The sequence below is a fragment of the Rosa rugosa genome, chromosome 5 (genome assembly GCF_958449725.1).
Source record: "Rosa rugosa chromosome 5, drRosRugo1.1, whole genome shotgun sequence".
NCBI classification, from domain to species: Eukaryota; Viridiplantae; Streptophyta; class Magnoliopsida; order Rosales; family Rosaceae; genus Rosa; species Rosa rugosa.
This window is the reverse complement of record NC_084824.1, coordinates 6,786,911-6,802,483: the sequence shown is the minus strand read 5'-3', so window position 1 is coordinate 6,802,483 and position 15,573 is coordinate 6,786,911. Positions and strand designations below refer to the sequence as shown.

At 41.3% G+C, this 15,573-nt stretch overlaps 1 protein-coding gene across 1 annotated transcript; it reads left to right on the top strand.

The window, feature by feature from the left end:
- The first annotated feature begins 6,384 nt into the window (after positions 1–6,384).
- On the top strand, positions 6,385–15,507 carry LOC133711128 (uncharacterized). Its single transcript, XM_062137294.1, has 8 exons — positions 6,385–6,837; positions 12,529–12,609; positions 13,011–13,091; positions 13,185–13,273; positions 13,790–13,854; positions 13,997–14,051; positions 14,849–14,925; positions 15,258–15,507. Exons 1-5 carry the CDS (start codon positions 6,547–6,549, stop codon positions 13,803–13,805), a joined length of 558 nt encoding a protein of 185 aa, XP_061993278.1. The 5' UTR covers positions 6,385–6,546; the 3' UTR covers positions 13,806–13,854; positions 13,997–14,051; positions 14,849–14,925; positions 15,258–15,507.
- Positions 15,508–15,573: the final 66 nt, after the last annotated feature.

The following is a 15,573-nucleotide window of genomic DNA, read 5'->3' as shown; positions in this document are numbered from 1 at the left end:
CAGATTCAGTTCGTCCATTGGGTGATCTCACCTGAAGGGAGGTAGGGGACCTTCTTTGATCTTCTAAAAGGCCTCATATAGAGGTTTTTGCTTTTGTTTTTGGCTGAGACTGGTTTTTCGTTTTTAAGCATATGAGGTCTTAACAATCCCACTATATGTATATATGATTGATTATCAGTTAGATCGAGGAGTTAATCAATATGTTATTATATGAAAATAGAACTGATCGATATCTAATTAGGTGGAGCAATTCAATTAGTTGTTTTGCTGGCCCCAAAACTTAATGTTGTTTCTTCTCTCATCTTGATAGTCACCATCTCCAAGATTAGAGAAAGAATCAAAGCTAAGAGAAAAGAAGATAGAGGGAAGAAGAAGAAGAAATGATGATGGATGTTTAAGGGTAATACCGGAAATAAGAGATAGAAATTATGTTGCTGGCTGTACTCAGATTTTTGCTGGGTACAAATAGCAGCACCCATCATACAAACCGGGTTGTTTAAATGCATGAAGCTAATTTCTAGGTTATTGCTAGACACACTCTCTGTTTCTCTCTATTTCTGTGGGAAACAAAAACGGTTGAACGTTAACCTCTTTATTAGCACATTCTGCATGACAGATTTTCTCCTTAAAACAAACGAGCTTACGGGCATGAGATCGACATTGACTTCCCTCAAGTTTTGTCTATCATTCGTATCAAGCTAGCTAGATATATATACGTGCAACAATTACTTACAGTGGGAAGTGCCTTGCTCTTTCCCCAAGCAGAGGCTCCTTGGCCGTCCAACAATCCACCACCATGAATTACGAAGTGTTCAACATATCTGAAGCTGATCCAATGGTCCACACCAACCGAAGATTGGACGTCCACGGGAGCTTGTATGGTTCCCTGTACCTGCAACTCCATTGGTCCCTTGCAATGCCCTTGTAGAACCACCGGTGCCACCATGAACGTCCCTTGTGGAAATAAAATAACACCACCTCCAGTGTTTTGATGACAGGATTGGTTCCACACTTCACTCAAGACCTAAAGTAAATAAACCAAATCTAATAAGCAAACAAAACAGTGAACGCACTTTGGCCATAATCATGCAAATAGTTTATACTAATCATGCAAATAGTTTATACTTCTACATACCTTGCTGTTATCAAATTTTCCATCTGCAACGGCCCCGTGTTCCAGTACATTGTAAACTTTGGACTGAGCTTGAACTTTGTTAATGGTTACAAGCAATAGCACTAAGCAAACACATTGGATAGCCAAGGTCGAGACCATATTTTTGTTTCCGGTGAGCTTCTTCAATTTGTTAAGTGTGTACATTATTGTTGTTATGGTAGTTCTTATAGGACGTTGTTTGTTTAGGTTGAAATGAATTTGGTTCTTTAGAAAAGAACAAAAAATCAAAAACGATCCGATTTGTTTAAATTTAGATTTTTTCAAGTGGATTAAGAGAATCTGTATTTTCCTTAATCAGTATCCATCAGGATCTGGGTATGTGCTTTCAGGGTTTAATTACTTATAAAGTAGGATAGTAAAACATTGGTTTTCTATTTGGGAGGTCATGTGTTCGAGCCCTATCAAGGATGGAGAGAGGGGGTTAAAAAAAATATTACTCATAAGGTGTATGCGCTAAATGTTTACTTATGAAAAAAAATCAAAAGAAATTTACAGAAAAATGGACATAATTAATAGAAAATGTTAGAGTGAGATAATTTGTACCGGGCCCATGTATGCCGAAAATTTTGCAGGCTCCATGTTGCATGACATTATATTCTTATCTTAGCCATTTTTGTTATCCTTTAATACTTTAATTTTTAATTTGTTACTTAAGCTCTAATTAATAATCTATAATATTAAATTAAAAACTATTTATTTATTATGAAGGTACAAAAGAAAAATAAAATTTTTAATTAGATCTATAACTACAATTCATGAATCATGCCCCATGGAAACTGTACCCAATAAAAAAAAAAATTCTCCAAGACCATGATAATTTATACCCAAAACTGTAAATTATATCACATGATTTTTGGTCAAAATCGCAATTCTTATTTTCTCACCAAAAATTTTTCAAATTGAAATAATGATTTATAAGCACATCTTGAACTAACAGAGTTTAAAAATCATCATGTACTTTTTTTTACCATTTTTCAAATAAAAAAACAACAAAATTAATAAAAAATAATTTGTATGAGGTTTCGATCATTAGTCAATTGGAACATGTTTTAATAATCATGGTCTACAAATAGTGAGTTTATGGTATAAGAGAATTTCAACAAAAATTAGTGTTAACATGTTTTTGTATGTCATTGCATTCCACGGGTGCCCTCATGACACCTTCCAATGTGTCAAATCACTCAAAGACCCATTTTTGTTCAAACTTTAATGTTTTCTAATCTCACTATTAATAAAAGCATGATCTTTAGAATGAATTTCAATTGACGAAATATCAAAATCTCTAACAGATTTTTTTCGTACGATTTTTCAAAATTAAAAAGTAAGAAAATGTATAAAAAGAATCTTTCTGATATTTAAGTGGTATGCGAGTTAAGAAATATTTTAGTAGTCATACTCTATGAATACTAAACTCATGCGTGATTGCATGGCACAAGTAATATTTCAAATGACCCATGGAATTCAGAAGGTGACTTAATTATTAGTAAAAGCATGATTTTCAAAATTGTATTCTAATCAACATATATGAAAAGAGAAAAATTCACTGTTAGTGCCCAAACTCTATTGCCAATGCCAATTTGATACCCGAACTTTCAACTATATCAATGTGATACCTGAAGTCTTGTACTGACATCGATGTGATACATTCGTCCAAATTTCGTGACGGCTTCATTAATTTGATGACGTGGCAAGCACGTGGGAATAAAAAATAGACAAAAGACCAAAATAACCTTTTCGTGTAAGGAAAATTGAATTGGGAGAGAATTGAGTCGTGCTTTCATTGATAATAGAGACCTCTTTATATAGAGGATTACAAGACATAGAATCAGAGTTGTACAAGGAAATTAAGATAGTCGTACAATTAATCGGATATCTATAAATATCTCCGAGAATATCTCTAATTCAAAACCTTATTATAACTAGGTCAAATAACCTAGAGTTTGGGCCAGACACATATTCTGGACTTACTTGAACACTCCTCCTTGTGTCGCCCAAACGTGGTGCTCCTCTCGTTGCCTCATTAAAAACCTTACCGAAAATAACCTCGGTCGAAGGGAAAAAAGAGCACAACACACCCTTCACGTTTCGAGACCATACATGTAGACACCTCCCCCTGATGACAACGGTCATGGGAGTTCGGATAACTTCCGCATGCTACCAACACGTTTCTCGAAAGTGGAATTTAGGCAATGACTTAGTGAGCAAGCCTACCAAACTGTCCTAGTTCACTTTGATCTTGAGGAGAGTCTGTTGTTGCTGATTATGTTTGGTGTTATCGCTTTTGATGTAGCCTTGCTTCATTTATTCAAAACAAGCATCATTATCTTAAATGTTCGTAGGCTCATCTGTGGTAGACTTCAAACCACAATTGTTCGAACATGCGTAATTATGGATCTAATCCATATACATTCACGAACCACTTCGTGAAGAGGAATAATCACTGCATTAATTCTTCGAAGATATAGCGACTATGATATATTCTGTAGACCTCCAAGATATCACGGTCATTACCCATGGTGAACACTTAACCAGTTTGGGAATGACCTTTGTGTGGGTCAGAGAGATACCCAATATCAGCAAAATCTTCCAAAACACATGTCATTTTAGGATGGGGATAGTGGACGCAGGCCAGTGTTGGCGGCGTTCCTGGTGTGTGATGGGTCCGAATCCATCATCTCTCTGTAGGGATAGAACAAGCCCATATCAATCGTACATCTCAAGTATCGAAAAATATTTCTTACACCAATCCAATAGCGTCGCGTTGGCGCAAAGCTATATCTAGCTAACAAGTTCATGGCAAATGAGATGTCCTGTCTTGTGCATTGAGCTAAGTACAATAATGCGCCTATTGTACTTAAGTAAGGCACTTCTGCCTCTAGCACATCTTCGTCATCATCCTTTGGATGAAAATGATATTTTTCAGGATCAAGACTACGGACGATCATGAGGATGCTTGAAGGTTTGACCTTGTCAAAATGCCTAAGCATCTATCAACACGATGCTCAAGTTCCAAATCGAGACATAATCTTGTTCTCCCAAAATCCTTCATCTCAAACTCGGATTTCAAGTGTTCAGCGGTTTCCCTTAACTCTTTAAGGACTTCCAATGAAGATCATGTCCAACATGAACCGCGATAGAATCCGAAACTTGTTATGAAAATGCGCGGGCATATCCCTTCCCAATCAAGTAGTCACTTTAGTGAGTGTTTCAACCTTATTGTAAACGTGCTCCGTGGTTTAGAGCCACTTGACTTGGGTAAATGAAGTTCACCATGAACCTTCATGTATATTCCATATCTAGATCCCCATATAGATACGTAGTGACCACATTTGTAAGTTGCATGTTCAGTTATTCGGAAACTACAAAACTGACAGGGTAGTGGAGTGCAATGACATCCATTAAGAGAGAATATGTCTCATCGTAGTCGATTCCAGGGCGTTTTGTGAGAAGCCTTGCGCCATAAGGCGAGATTACTATCTATTTTTCTCATCACGCTTTCTAACGAAGACCCATTAGTCAATAGGTTTTATGTTAGGAGGTGTTGGCATCACTGGCTCGAAAACCTTTCTCTTCGTTAGAGAATCCAACTTAACCTGGATCGCATCTTTCCATTTAGGCCAAATTTCTCTACGTTGGCATTCATTCATCAACGGAGCGTGGTTCGATATCATCAGACTCAACAAACTCATGAGCAATGAAATGCGCGATTACATCATCAATTATGATGGAGTCATCATAAATTATGATGGAGTTTCTATCCCACGTCTCATGTACACTAGTGTAATTTTCAAAGAGCTCTATATTCTCAGGAATAGGTTATGACGTTGAGGCGTCCCCCAACGATAACCATAATCCGGAAGATTCTCATGAGACGGATTTCGAGTGTCGATGATCAAAGGATTGGAATGTGCCAAAGTATCCTTCAAACCTACGGGCCTCCCACACATCCTAGCTGGGGCCATGACCTATAACGCCATAGTGCCACTCTCTTTAGCGTTGGCGCCATGCCTACCTCTGTGTAGGGTGGCGCTACGTCCTTTCGTAGGGACGTCCTTCCTTGCAAGCATATTTGCAGCAGATGTGTGATCTCGTCACTTTAACAGGGATTGAGATGAGACATAGTGGGTGTTTCAGTTGTCTCGAGGGGGGTTCGATCCAGCTGAACACGGGATGTATCAGTCTGTTACTATTGTTATCGGTCTCGCTTATCTGCAATTGTAAAGACAATTGCACAACAGTCAGTATCGTATAAGATAATGATTTAAAAATTCAGACGACATAATTTTTTTTGCTGTTGTCTGATTATTTCATACGATGTAAATCAGACAATGGTTGTTTTTAACTGTCTCGCATAACAACTGTTGTACAATTGTTGTGCAACTGTTGTGCTCACAATTTTTTAACGGTCTCGCATAACAACTGTTGTGCAATTGTAAATCAGACAATGGTTGTTTTTTCGATGTTGTCTGAATCAATCAATTCTGACAACAGTTATTACATTGATGTTGTTTAAGGTTGATTAACACAATGGTTGAAAAAAGATGTCGTCTGATTGTTTTTAATCACACAACAGTTATTACTTCTCTGTTGTGCAATTGCTATTAATACAATGGTTGAAAAAGATGTTGTCTGATTGTTTAATTCACACAACAGTTTGTTAGTTATCTGTTGTGTCACTCTCTTTCAGACAATGTATCTGAATTGATGTTGTCTGAGTTTTAGGGTTCAGTATATATGCTAGCTAGTTAACACTTTGCCAAATTTTCAATTTTCATTTCCCTCCATTCCACCAAATTTTACATTTCACATTGACTAGTATTTAAAGGAAAGAACCCTAGCCCATTTGCTCCTTCTTCCTCTCTCGGCCGCACATGCCCCTCTCTCTATCTCTCTCCCCGGCTCCCCCCTTCTTCCTCTCACCATCTCTCTGTTACGCCGGAAAGCTCGACTTCCGGCCGTCGACTTTTGGCATTGCCACCACCAAAAGATAGCCTAGGCGATGGAGAACAAAACCCAGCCACCCCGCCCTCAATCGAGATCGTCGAACCACCGCACACGACCCCTAAAGCTATGTCGTCGCTGTTCCTTAACCCTCTTCGATCTCCGGCCATCTTTTCAACCTAAAACATGGTATGTTTCTCCCAGATCCAACCTCCTCCTCTTCTTCTTCTTCCTCCTCCCGATTTTCTCACTCCCTCTTTTTTCCTCTGTAAATTTCTCTGAATCACTCTCTCTTTTTCCTACGTTTTGTTTAAATTTTCTATGGCCTGTGTGTTTGTGTCTCTGAGTCTGCGACTTAGCTGCTTGTGTGGTTTGATTTTGATGCATGGCTCTGATGTGGTTCGATTTTGTTTGGTGTTTTGAAAACAAAGATGGATCGGTACCAGAGAGTGGAGAAGCCAAGAGCAGAGACGCCAGTTGATGAGAATGAGATTAGGATTACGAGCTGTACATACCACATATATTACATACCGCCAAGCATAATCAATGACCTCATAGGTGGGCCCCACGACATGGCTAGCCCCGCCTATGGCATGCATCCGGTAGGCCGACACCCGAGCTACTTTGTCATGGTGGAGATCGGCCGGTATCTAGTTGGGAGGCCACCCTCCCATGCTCCCCAAGAGGCTTCAAGAGAAGCAATATGTACATTGTATCCCACATCGGAAATATAGAATAGAGGGGGACTTCCCTTAGCTATAAAGGGAAGTCCTCCCCTTCTTGGAAAGGATGGATCCATGATCCCCTCACTTGTATCACTATCAAAGGCTACTTGGCCTCACTACATAGTAAAATATCTAAGTGGACGTAGCCTTGCCTCAAGGGCAAGGTGAACCACTATACATGCTTGTGTCCCTCTCTCTCTCTCCCTCTCATGATCCACACTTAGTCTCGTTCCGTATTCTTCAACAGAAACATTGGCGCTAGAAGGAGGGTCCCTAGTTTGGGTATGAGCCTCCGACCTTGAGCAAGGGTCATGTACGGGTACTACGAGTCAGCGGGTACTTACACATCCTCGTACCCTCAACCCCACTCCCAAGTCCACTCTTCTCCGGGACTCATGAGTCATCGGGTACGCCGGTGGGTACCGATACTAAAGGTCGTGTGTGTGCTCAAGCAGCTCTCTTACTCGTGCATGCAACCATGCAGCAACTTCAGCCTCGTACGGGTACTTATCTATAATTGAATATCATGGTCACTTTTGGGCCAAGCAATACCACTACACATCTAGATATCAAGGTCTCGTTCCATAGCTGGCCGGCTCGAGACCCATCAGTTATAAATAATCAGGGACCCGGCTTAAGGGACGCCCGCACCTTCAATCCCCATACGAAGAAGTCACTTCAAACTCACCAAAGTCGCAGGTTCCCGGGCATTGGATATAGCTCACCTTCAAGTCCTCCCGTTCGGGATACTGAAGACAAACTTGCAGGCTCAATCCCGTCGAGCATCCCCACCCATGTGACCAAATCTAAAACCCCGTAGCCTCTCCACCTCTCGGTGACCGGACCGGGAAGTAGCTTCCGGCACCCACTAGCCTCCGACACCTAATTTCGCTATTTTCCAGGTCCCGCTACCTTTCCCACCTCCCAGTGGTCGATCCGGCATCACACAGCATCTCGGTGACCCCAGCCGGCACCCTTCTCATGACAACATCCCGATCCCACCTCAATTGATCTTCTCCTAGTCCCACCGACACCACCCAACAGCACCTTTCGAGGAATCCCGGATCGTCACAGGTACCCAACCTCCCGGCACTCTCACCTCCTTCACCAACTCATTCAAGCATCAGACGCTCCGGGATTCAAAAAAAAAAAAAAAAAAAAAAAGAGAGAGAGATTGCCCGGACACCCATCGATTTTCTCTGTACACCCCACCACAGTAAGTGATCGATTTCCCAGCTGGTCTCTCGTCTCTCCGGGCACCTGTAACTCCATGAAATCAGCGGATACGTTTCCCTCAGGTGCCTGCCAAATTACTCTCGTCTCCGCCTCTCCGGGACCTGCAAATCTCTTCCACCCGGTCCAGTCTTCAAACTACAGCTCCCTGCACAGCTGCAGAGACATTTCAAATTTTAGAGCAGCAAATTGCTCTGGCCACCGAGACATCCAGTTTCAACCCCAGCTCTTGTTGCCTTCCCCATGTCCTGAACTCCTGGTGTTTTGTCTCGGCGCAATTCCTTTCGGTGACCGATCCGGCACCTCCTCTGGGTGCCAACCCTCTCTCGGTGCCAAGAAGTCGTCAACTGCTCTCGGTGCCATCTCAACAACTTGTATCTCGATCAATTCATAGCTGGGGTTTTCAAACTCCTCTCGACAAGCTATATACGGTCGCTGTATCTGCTCGCTGCAGCTGGAATTTGCAAAGCATCACACGCTCTACGCATCAGACATCTCAATGCAAAAGATAAGTACTAAGGCTTATTTAATTAACAGCTCAGACTTGTATTCTCGCTCACACTAATTAATTGATATATGTTTACAAAGCATGACCAAGCATATATACATCTTCATCAAATTACAAGTGTTAGTTAGCTAACCATGCTCAAAACACGTGGACGCCTTCAACACCATGAGCCTAACACGTAGCACACATTGGCTTACTGTATTCTATATATATAACATATGCGAGCACTGGGCATTTAGTTTATCAGCTTGTGTTATGATGCATATGAATATATGTGTGTATATTATTACAATCTCACAGTGGTGGAGTTTTCTGAGCATTATAAGCTACAATATCATAAAGTTCACATGTGCTTAGATTACTTGCAAGTCATAAATTATCAAATTGACATGCCTCACTTACTGACATATTTTGTATCTATGATACACATAGACCAACTGTCAAGTTACTACTGTCTAGGCACGTTGCCAATATCAAAGGTTTCATAACCAACACGGGTTGTACACCCATTCTCTACTTCACAAAATTGAGATTTACTATACAAGTATTAACTGTACAAATATCAAGATATGTCAAGCATAATCATTGGATGCCTTGCACCAGATTGCCCAGACAATTATACAATTATGTCTATTTTGCTAGTTAAAACATCATCTCTCCATTATACTCGACGTATCAAATTATACATTCTCTATAGGTCACACTTGGTCTGTGCTAACGTTTATTTTTGTTTTTGAGAAGGCTCGATCATTTGAAACGGATGTATTATTGTCACATTACAATGTGACGCCACTTTTCAAACAAGTCCGTCATTGTTCGCAATATTTATACAACTTCTTCACGGCTCCAGATAAGTTCTCAATCACGCTTATTCAATTAGAGCTAATGTTATACTTAGCATGCTTCAGTAATGATTACTATAATCTAAGCATATGCCTACAACATTTGATACTTTTAGTAGCATATCCATTATGCCTATGTATTAATATCATGCTTTAATTAATTTAATTGCCCGTCAATTAAAATTACTACATGCATACATATGACACTAAATAAGTGTAACATGCGGTACTTAAAATCCTCGCCCCGAGTGAGGTACCCCAACGGGGTTACGAGGCTAAGGCCATCATTCTACCCGGGGCCACGCCACCGGGTACCGGAGGCCAAAGCCACCGGATACCCCAACGGGGTTACGAGGCACAAGGCCATCATTCTACCCGGGGCCACGCCACCGGGTAAAGGAGGCCCACCGGCCCTCATTCCACCCCATTGGGTTAAGGAGGCTCAAGCCCTCACGTGACCCCACCGGGCCACGCTGTACAAGCCCTCAGGCTACCCCATCGGGTACGAGAGGCATCAAGCCCTCAGGCTACCCCATCGGGTACGAGAGGCATCAAACCCTCACTCTACCCCATTTGGTACGAGAGGCTCAGGTCCTCAATCTACCCTTCCGGGTATCAGAAGCTCAAGCCCTCAGGCTACCCCATCGGGTACGAGAGGCATCAAGCCCTTAGGCTACCCCATCGGGTACGAGAGGCATCAAACCCTCACTCTACCCCATCGGGTACGAGAGGCATCAAGCCCTCAGGCTACCCCATCGGGTACGAGAGGCATCAAACCCTCACTCTACCCCATTTGGTACGAGAGGCCCAAGTCCTCATTCTACCCTTCCGGGTATCAGAGGCTCAAGTCCTCATTCTACCCCTCCGGGTATCAGAGGCTCAAGTCCTCATTCTACCCTTCCGGGTATCAGAGGCTCAAGTCCTCATTCTACCCTTCCGGGTATCAGAGGCTCAAGTCCTCATTCTACCCCTCCGGGTATCAGAGGCTCAAGTCCTCATTCTACCCCTCCGGGTATCAGAGGCTCAAGTCCTCATTCTACCCTTCTGGGTATCAGAGGCTCAAGTCCTCATTCTACCCCTCCGGGTATCAGAGGCGCAAGTCCTCATTCTACCCTTCCGGGTATCAGAGGCTCAAGTCCTCATTCTACCCCTCCGGGTATCAGAGGCTCAACTCCTCATTCTACCCCTCCGGGTATCAGAGGCTCAACTCCTCATTCTACCCCTCCGGGTATCAGAGGCTCAACTCCTCATTCTACCCTTCCAGGTATCAGAGGCTCAAGTCCTCATTCTACCCCTCCGGGTATCAGAGGCTCAAGTCCTCATTCTACCCTTCCGGGTATCAGAGGCTCAAGTCCTCATTCTACCCTTCCGGGTATCAGAGGCTCAAGTCCTCATTCTACCTTTCCGGGTATCAGAGGCTCAACTCCTCATTCTACCCTTCCGGGTATCAGAGGCTCAAGTCCTCATTCTACCCTTCCGGGTATCAGAGGCTCAAGTCCTCATTCTACCTTTCCGGGTATCAGAGGCTCAAGTCCTCAATCTACCCTTCCGGGTATCAGAAGCTCAAGTCCTCATTTACCCTTCCGGGTATCAGAGACCCAAATCCTCATTCTACCCTATCGGGTACCATAGGCTCAAGCCCTCAGTAAACCCCACTTGGACCGGAGGCGGGGTAAGCCAAGGTCCAATCCTTTGCTTTTGAATCATCTCACCTCCCGAGCATTCTCTATACTTGGGGGACTTATTCATACCACTTATCACAAGTGGAGATAGTACCCGACCTGGACTATCATTGAGCTTCACGCTCATACTTTCGTGTTATGGTCTATTAATGGAAATATTGAAATTTTTCACCTATTGTTGATCGCAACAATTAAATTTCTTTTACATCCCATTAATAAGACCATAGGACAAAACTCACATCCACTCAACATGAGCGAGCTCATCTCTTACATTCCCGTTACACATGAGCCAAACAATCAGGTTATGGCTTATACGTTCAGGTTAAGTAAGTTAGAGTTTCTTCCTCTAACCTATACTTGGGGGACTATCATGGTCACGCCATAGTCTCGCTAGTATTGTCAATGGTTACTTCGATACCGGAGCTTCATTCTTAGCCTTACCGGCTTCGTCCACCGTAGCCTAAATCCAAATTCCTGTTTTACTACGTGACTTGGGGGACTCGGCGACTAACAACACTCCCGATCCTAACACATATGTATCACGTGCATACAACATTACATATCATTATGTGTCAACGAGTTCATCACACATCTATGCATCATATGCACTTCGTTATGCTATCATAACACATACATTTTCGACTTATACGTCGTATGTCAAACATTACATAATATGTGCATACACACATTGTGTAACATGCATCTCACATAAACATTCATGCACCTCGATGCATTTGACCCAAATGTCACTTCGATTGCCCTAGCGCAATCAATATGCTTTGTGTGCACTCATCTTATTTGCAGGTACTAGCTTGATGAGGGCCCCGGGGCACCAACATACCCGTAGAGTCCCTTCTTACTTACGGAGTTGGGGGACTAGTATGGGTATAGCGTTCAACGAGGTCATCACTCATACTTGGCGGCATCACATTTAAACTCCCCAACCAAGAAGCGCCTCTTACTCGGGGACTTGGGGGACTTGTACATACCACATATATTACATACCGCCAAGCATAATCAACGACCTCATAGGTGGGCCCCACGACATGGCTAGCCCCGCCTATGGCATGCATCCGGTAGGTCGACACCCGAGCTACTTTGTCATGGTGGAGATCGGCCGGTATCTAGTTGGGAGGCCACCCTCCCATGCTCCCCAAGAGGCTTCAAGAGAAGCAATATGTACATTGTATCCCACATCGGAAATATAGAATAGAGGGGGACTTCCCTTAGCTATAAAGGGAAGTCCTCCCCTTCTTGGAAAGGATGGATTCATGATCCCCTCACTTGTATCACTATCAAAGGCTACTTGGCCTCACTACATAGTAAAATATCTAAGTGGACGTAGCCTTGCCTCAAGGGCAAGGTGAACCACTATACATGCTTGTGTCCCTCTCTCTCTCTCCCTCTCATGATCCACACTTAGTCTCGTTCCGTATTCTTCAACAGAAACACGAGCCAAGGGAGGATGCGAAACTACATCACTTACGCCATGACTCTGCTTCAGGTCTCTTATCTAATTTTGGCCTCTCATTTTTAAGTAAAAAGTGGTGCCTGTTGATTAGTATGTTTAAATTTGTTTTAGCAGAGTCGAAATTTTAGTGTTTAAACTTGTGGATTTCTATGATATGTGGCGAATTTTGTAATGATATTAGTCAGATGTATGAATTTGTTTTGATGAATGCCGTTTGGGAACACGGAATAGTTATTGAACTTGTGATAATTGTTTTTTAGTTATCTAGCTATCTATATGTGCAATTGGTTGGTAAGATATACTGCTTATGCAAGTCGAAAATGCAATTGTATGATATATAGGCAACTCGTGGATATACATGTGTATTATGTTACTGGTTGTTGTTGTAATAGGCTTCTCTGATGGATAGCATGTAGTTACTATGTGTATCGCAGAACAAGGGTTCGAACGAAATTGTTTTCAAGGCTATGGGAAGAGCTATCAACAAGAGTGTGACGATTGTGGAGCTAATTAAGGTTAGATGTCTCATTGTGGATCACTATGCTGGATGGTTATATGTTCACTAGATCTAACAGGCTGACAAGTTAGTCTTATTACTTGTATTCCAGATAAGAATTGTCGGTCTTCACCAGTATACTACAATTGGATCCACCGACATAACTGATACTTGGGAACCCCTTGAGGAAGGCCTTCTACCGTAAGAGTCGCTAAACTTGCAACACTGGTTTATTTGCTGTACTGGTTTATTTTTCTAGTACTCTATTACTATTCCAGTGGTGCTTGTTTCTTCCAGTTGAGTTGTTTTGAGCTTTCTACTAAAGAATGTTAAAATTTCCTCATTTCTCTGTTTTATAAAGTTTGATTTAGGGCTGATTGTTTGGTTTATGAGTTCTTATCTGTACCCTTGTATCGAACTTGATTGAGATAAAACTAAATGTGCCCAGATAAAAGTAAAGCTGCTTCTAAGTCTATCTTATAGTCCAATGATTCAGCTCCTTCAAACTATCCACTCTCTTTGTTCTCATTCATTGTTGTGTTTGATAGCAATTACACTGTCGTCTAAGTTAGGTTATTAATACAGTGAGAATTGATTATGAACATTGAGAAGGTTTACCTTTATTTGTTTTGGATATTCAATTATGTGTTGGGTGTTCATCTTGTTTTGACTATGCTGAAATCAGAATTGGGTTTGTTGTGTTTTGGTTTTAGCTAGCTGGTGCGTGCTCTAGGTGGAGCTGTAGCGTCGTCTTCGCTTTTGGGGGTTTCTTGTTTCTCTAGGTGCGTGCTTTATAATTGAACTTCTTCTCTAGTTTCTCTAGTCACAAATGACATCTCCTCAGTTAGGAAGCACTTCCATTAATTGTTAATTTACCTTGCTTTTAGAAGGATTCAGTTACAACAATCTTGTTTTCAATTCCAGTTTGTGTTCTGTGGTGTTGAAAGTTGGAGAGAGATCGATTGATATGGGAATGAAGGTGGGTGGTTTGGTAGAGCAGGGCAGAGAGATCCATAAGTTCCTTCTTTTCCAAAGTCCTTGCTATGTTTGTCTAACTGGTGATATCTTTCAATTGATTTTGAGTCTTTTGGTTTGTTTTTGTTAAGTTCCAGCTCTTCTATTTAGGATTCATTGGTAAAAACTCAAGGTAGAAAAGAGGTTCTGCAAATGTGAATTTGTGTTTCTGAGTTTCTGACCCAGTTGAACTTTTACTGAAAACTGTACAGTTCGGTTGGGAACTTGAAATTATTATCTTCTTACAAATTGCAGTAGACATCTTAAAGATCATTTCAGAATTGGAATCTCCTAAAAAAAAAAAAAATTCTAGAATTACTTATGATTTTTCAAAGTTGCAGGTCTGCTGCAGGAATTTCTGTATACAGCAATACTGTCTTTTTCTTTCGTTTTCTTTTAGTAGTTTTCTACGTCCAATCTTTCTTGATTGCACCAGTACTTGAAAAGTAGGCATTCCCATCCTTCAAATGAAATCAGTCTTGCTCTTTTTGGAGTTCGTACGAAGGATTTATGTCATCACGAAGTTAGCTCTATGCATTAGGATTTCTGCAACATAATTTTCTGAAAACATTGAGTACTTTTCTGGGTGTTAAACTATCTCAGTTTCTTGGAAAATAGAACACTGGGTTTCTTGTGTGGACTGAAAGATATGGGGTCTTAGAGATAATGTATGACAACTGCCACATCTCATATTTTAATGCAATTTTTCTGGAGTTCCTGGACATATTTTGGACATCATCACTATTGACTTTCTATATGCAGTTAATTTTGGAACTTGGTCCGTACATTGAGGAGCTCACAAAAACAGGAGGTGCCATAAAGGAGTTTGTTAACCCAAAGTAAATATTCTCTTTATTACAACCTTAAATATTTTCAGCTATCGGGGCATGTATTTTGGTTTATTAAATTCGGTTTATTTGCATGCTATCAAGAAATTAGGGATTCCATGTAACTTTCAAAATTTCTGCTTATTTCAGTTTTTCTCATTTGCTTCTCCAAATCATTTAATCACTTTAGTCTATAATGTTGACTCAGAGTACTTGTGCTACCTACTCTTCATTCTTTTATTCTTAGTGCATGCTAGACTGGTGGTAGATGAGATAATGGGCTTGGGATTTCCTTTGCTTTTTAGTATACATCACCTGACCTAATATTTTTCATCTTACTGCAGATACAAGGATGCTAGTAAGACTTCATTCAAGTCCTCAACTCGGTTAGTATATGATGCAAGACTACCCAAAAACTTGGGAAGATCAGAGATGCTCAAGCTTCAATCAAATTTTGTACAAGTACTTTCACTTTTTGTTAGACTAGTCTGTAGCACTTAAATGCAAATATGAAACTATCTAAACAATGGATATGTTAATTCCTCTGTTGGGATTAAATAGTTTTTGGAATTAATGGATGCGTTTCTGGAATCAGTGGATGTGTTGTTTTTATTGTGCAGAATGTATGTTTTTCTCTTCTATAGCTGACAATTCAATACC

Excerpts from the sequence above, each read along its gene's own strand:
- LOC133711128 (XM_062137294.1), top strand. The coding sequence starts at position 6,547 with ATGGATCGGTACCAGAGAGTGGAGAAGCCAAGAGCAGAGACGCCAGTT. Across the intron at positions 6,838-12,528 it reads TATGTACATTGTATCCCACA|TCTCGTTCCGTATTCTTCAA; the intron begins TCGGAAATATAG and ends ATCCACACTTAG. Across the intron at positions 13,092-13,184 it reads CGATTGTGGAGCTAATTAAG|ATAAGAATTGTCGGTCTTCA; the intron begins GTTAGATGTCTC and ends CTTGTATTCCAG.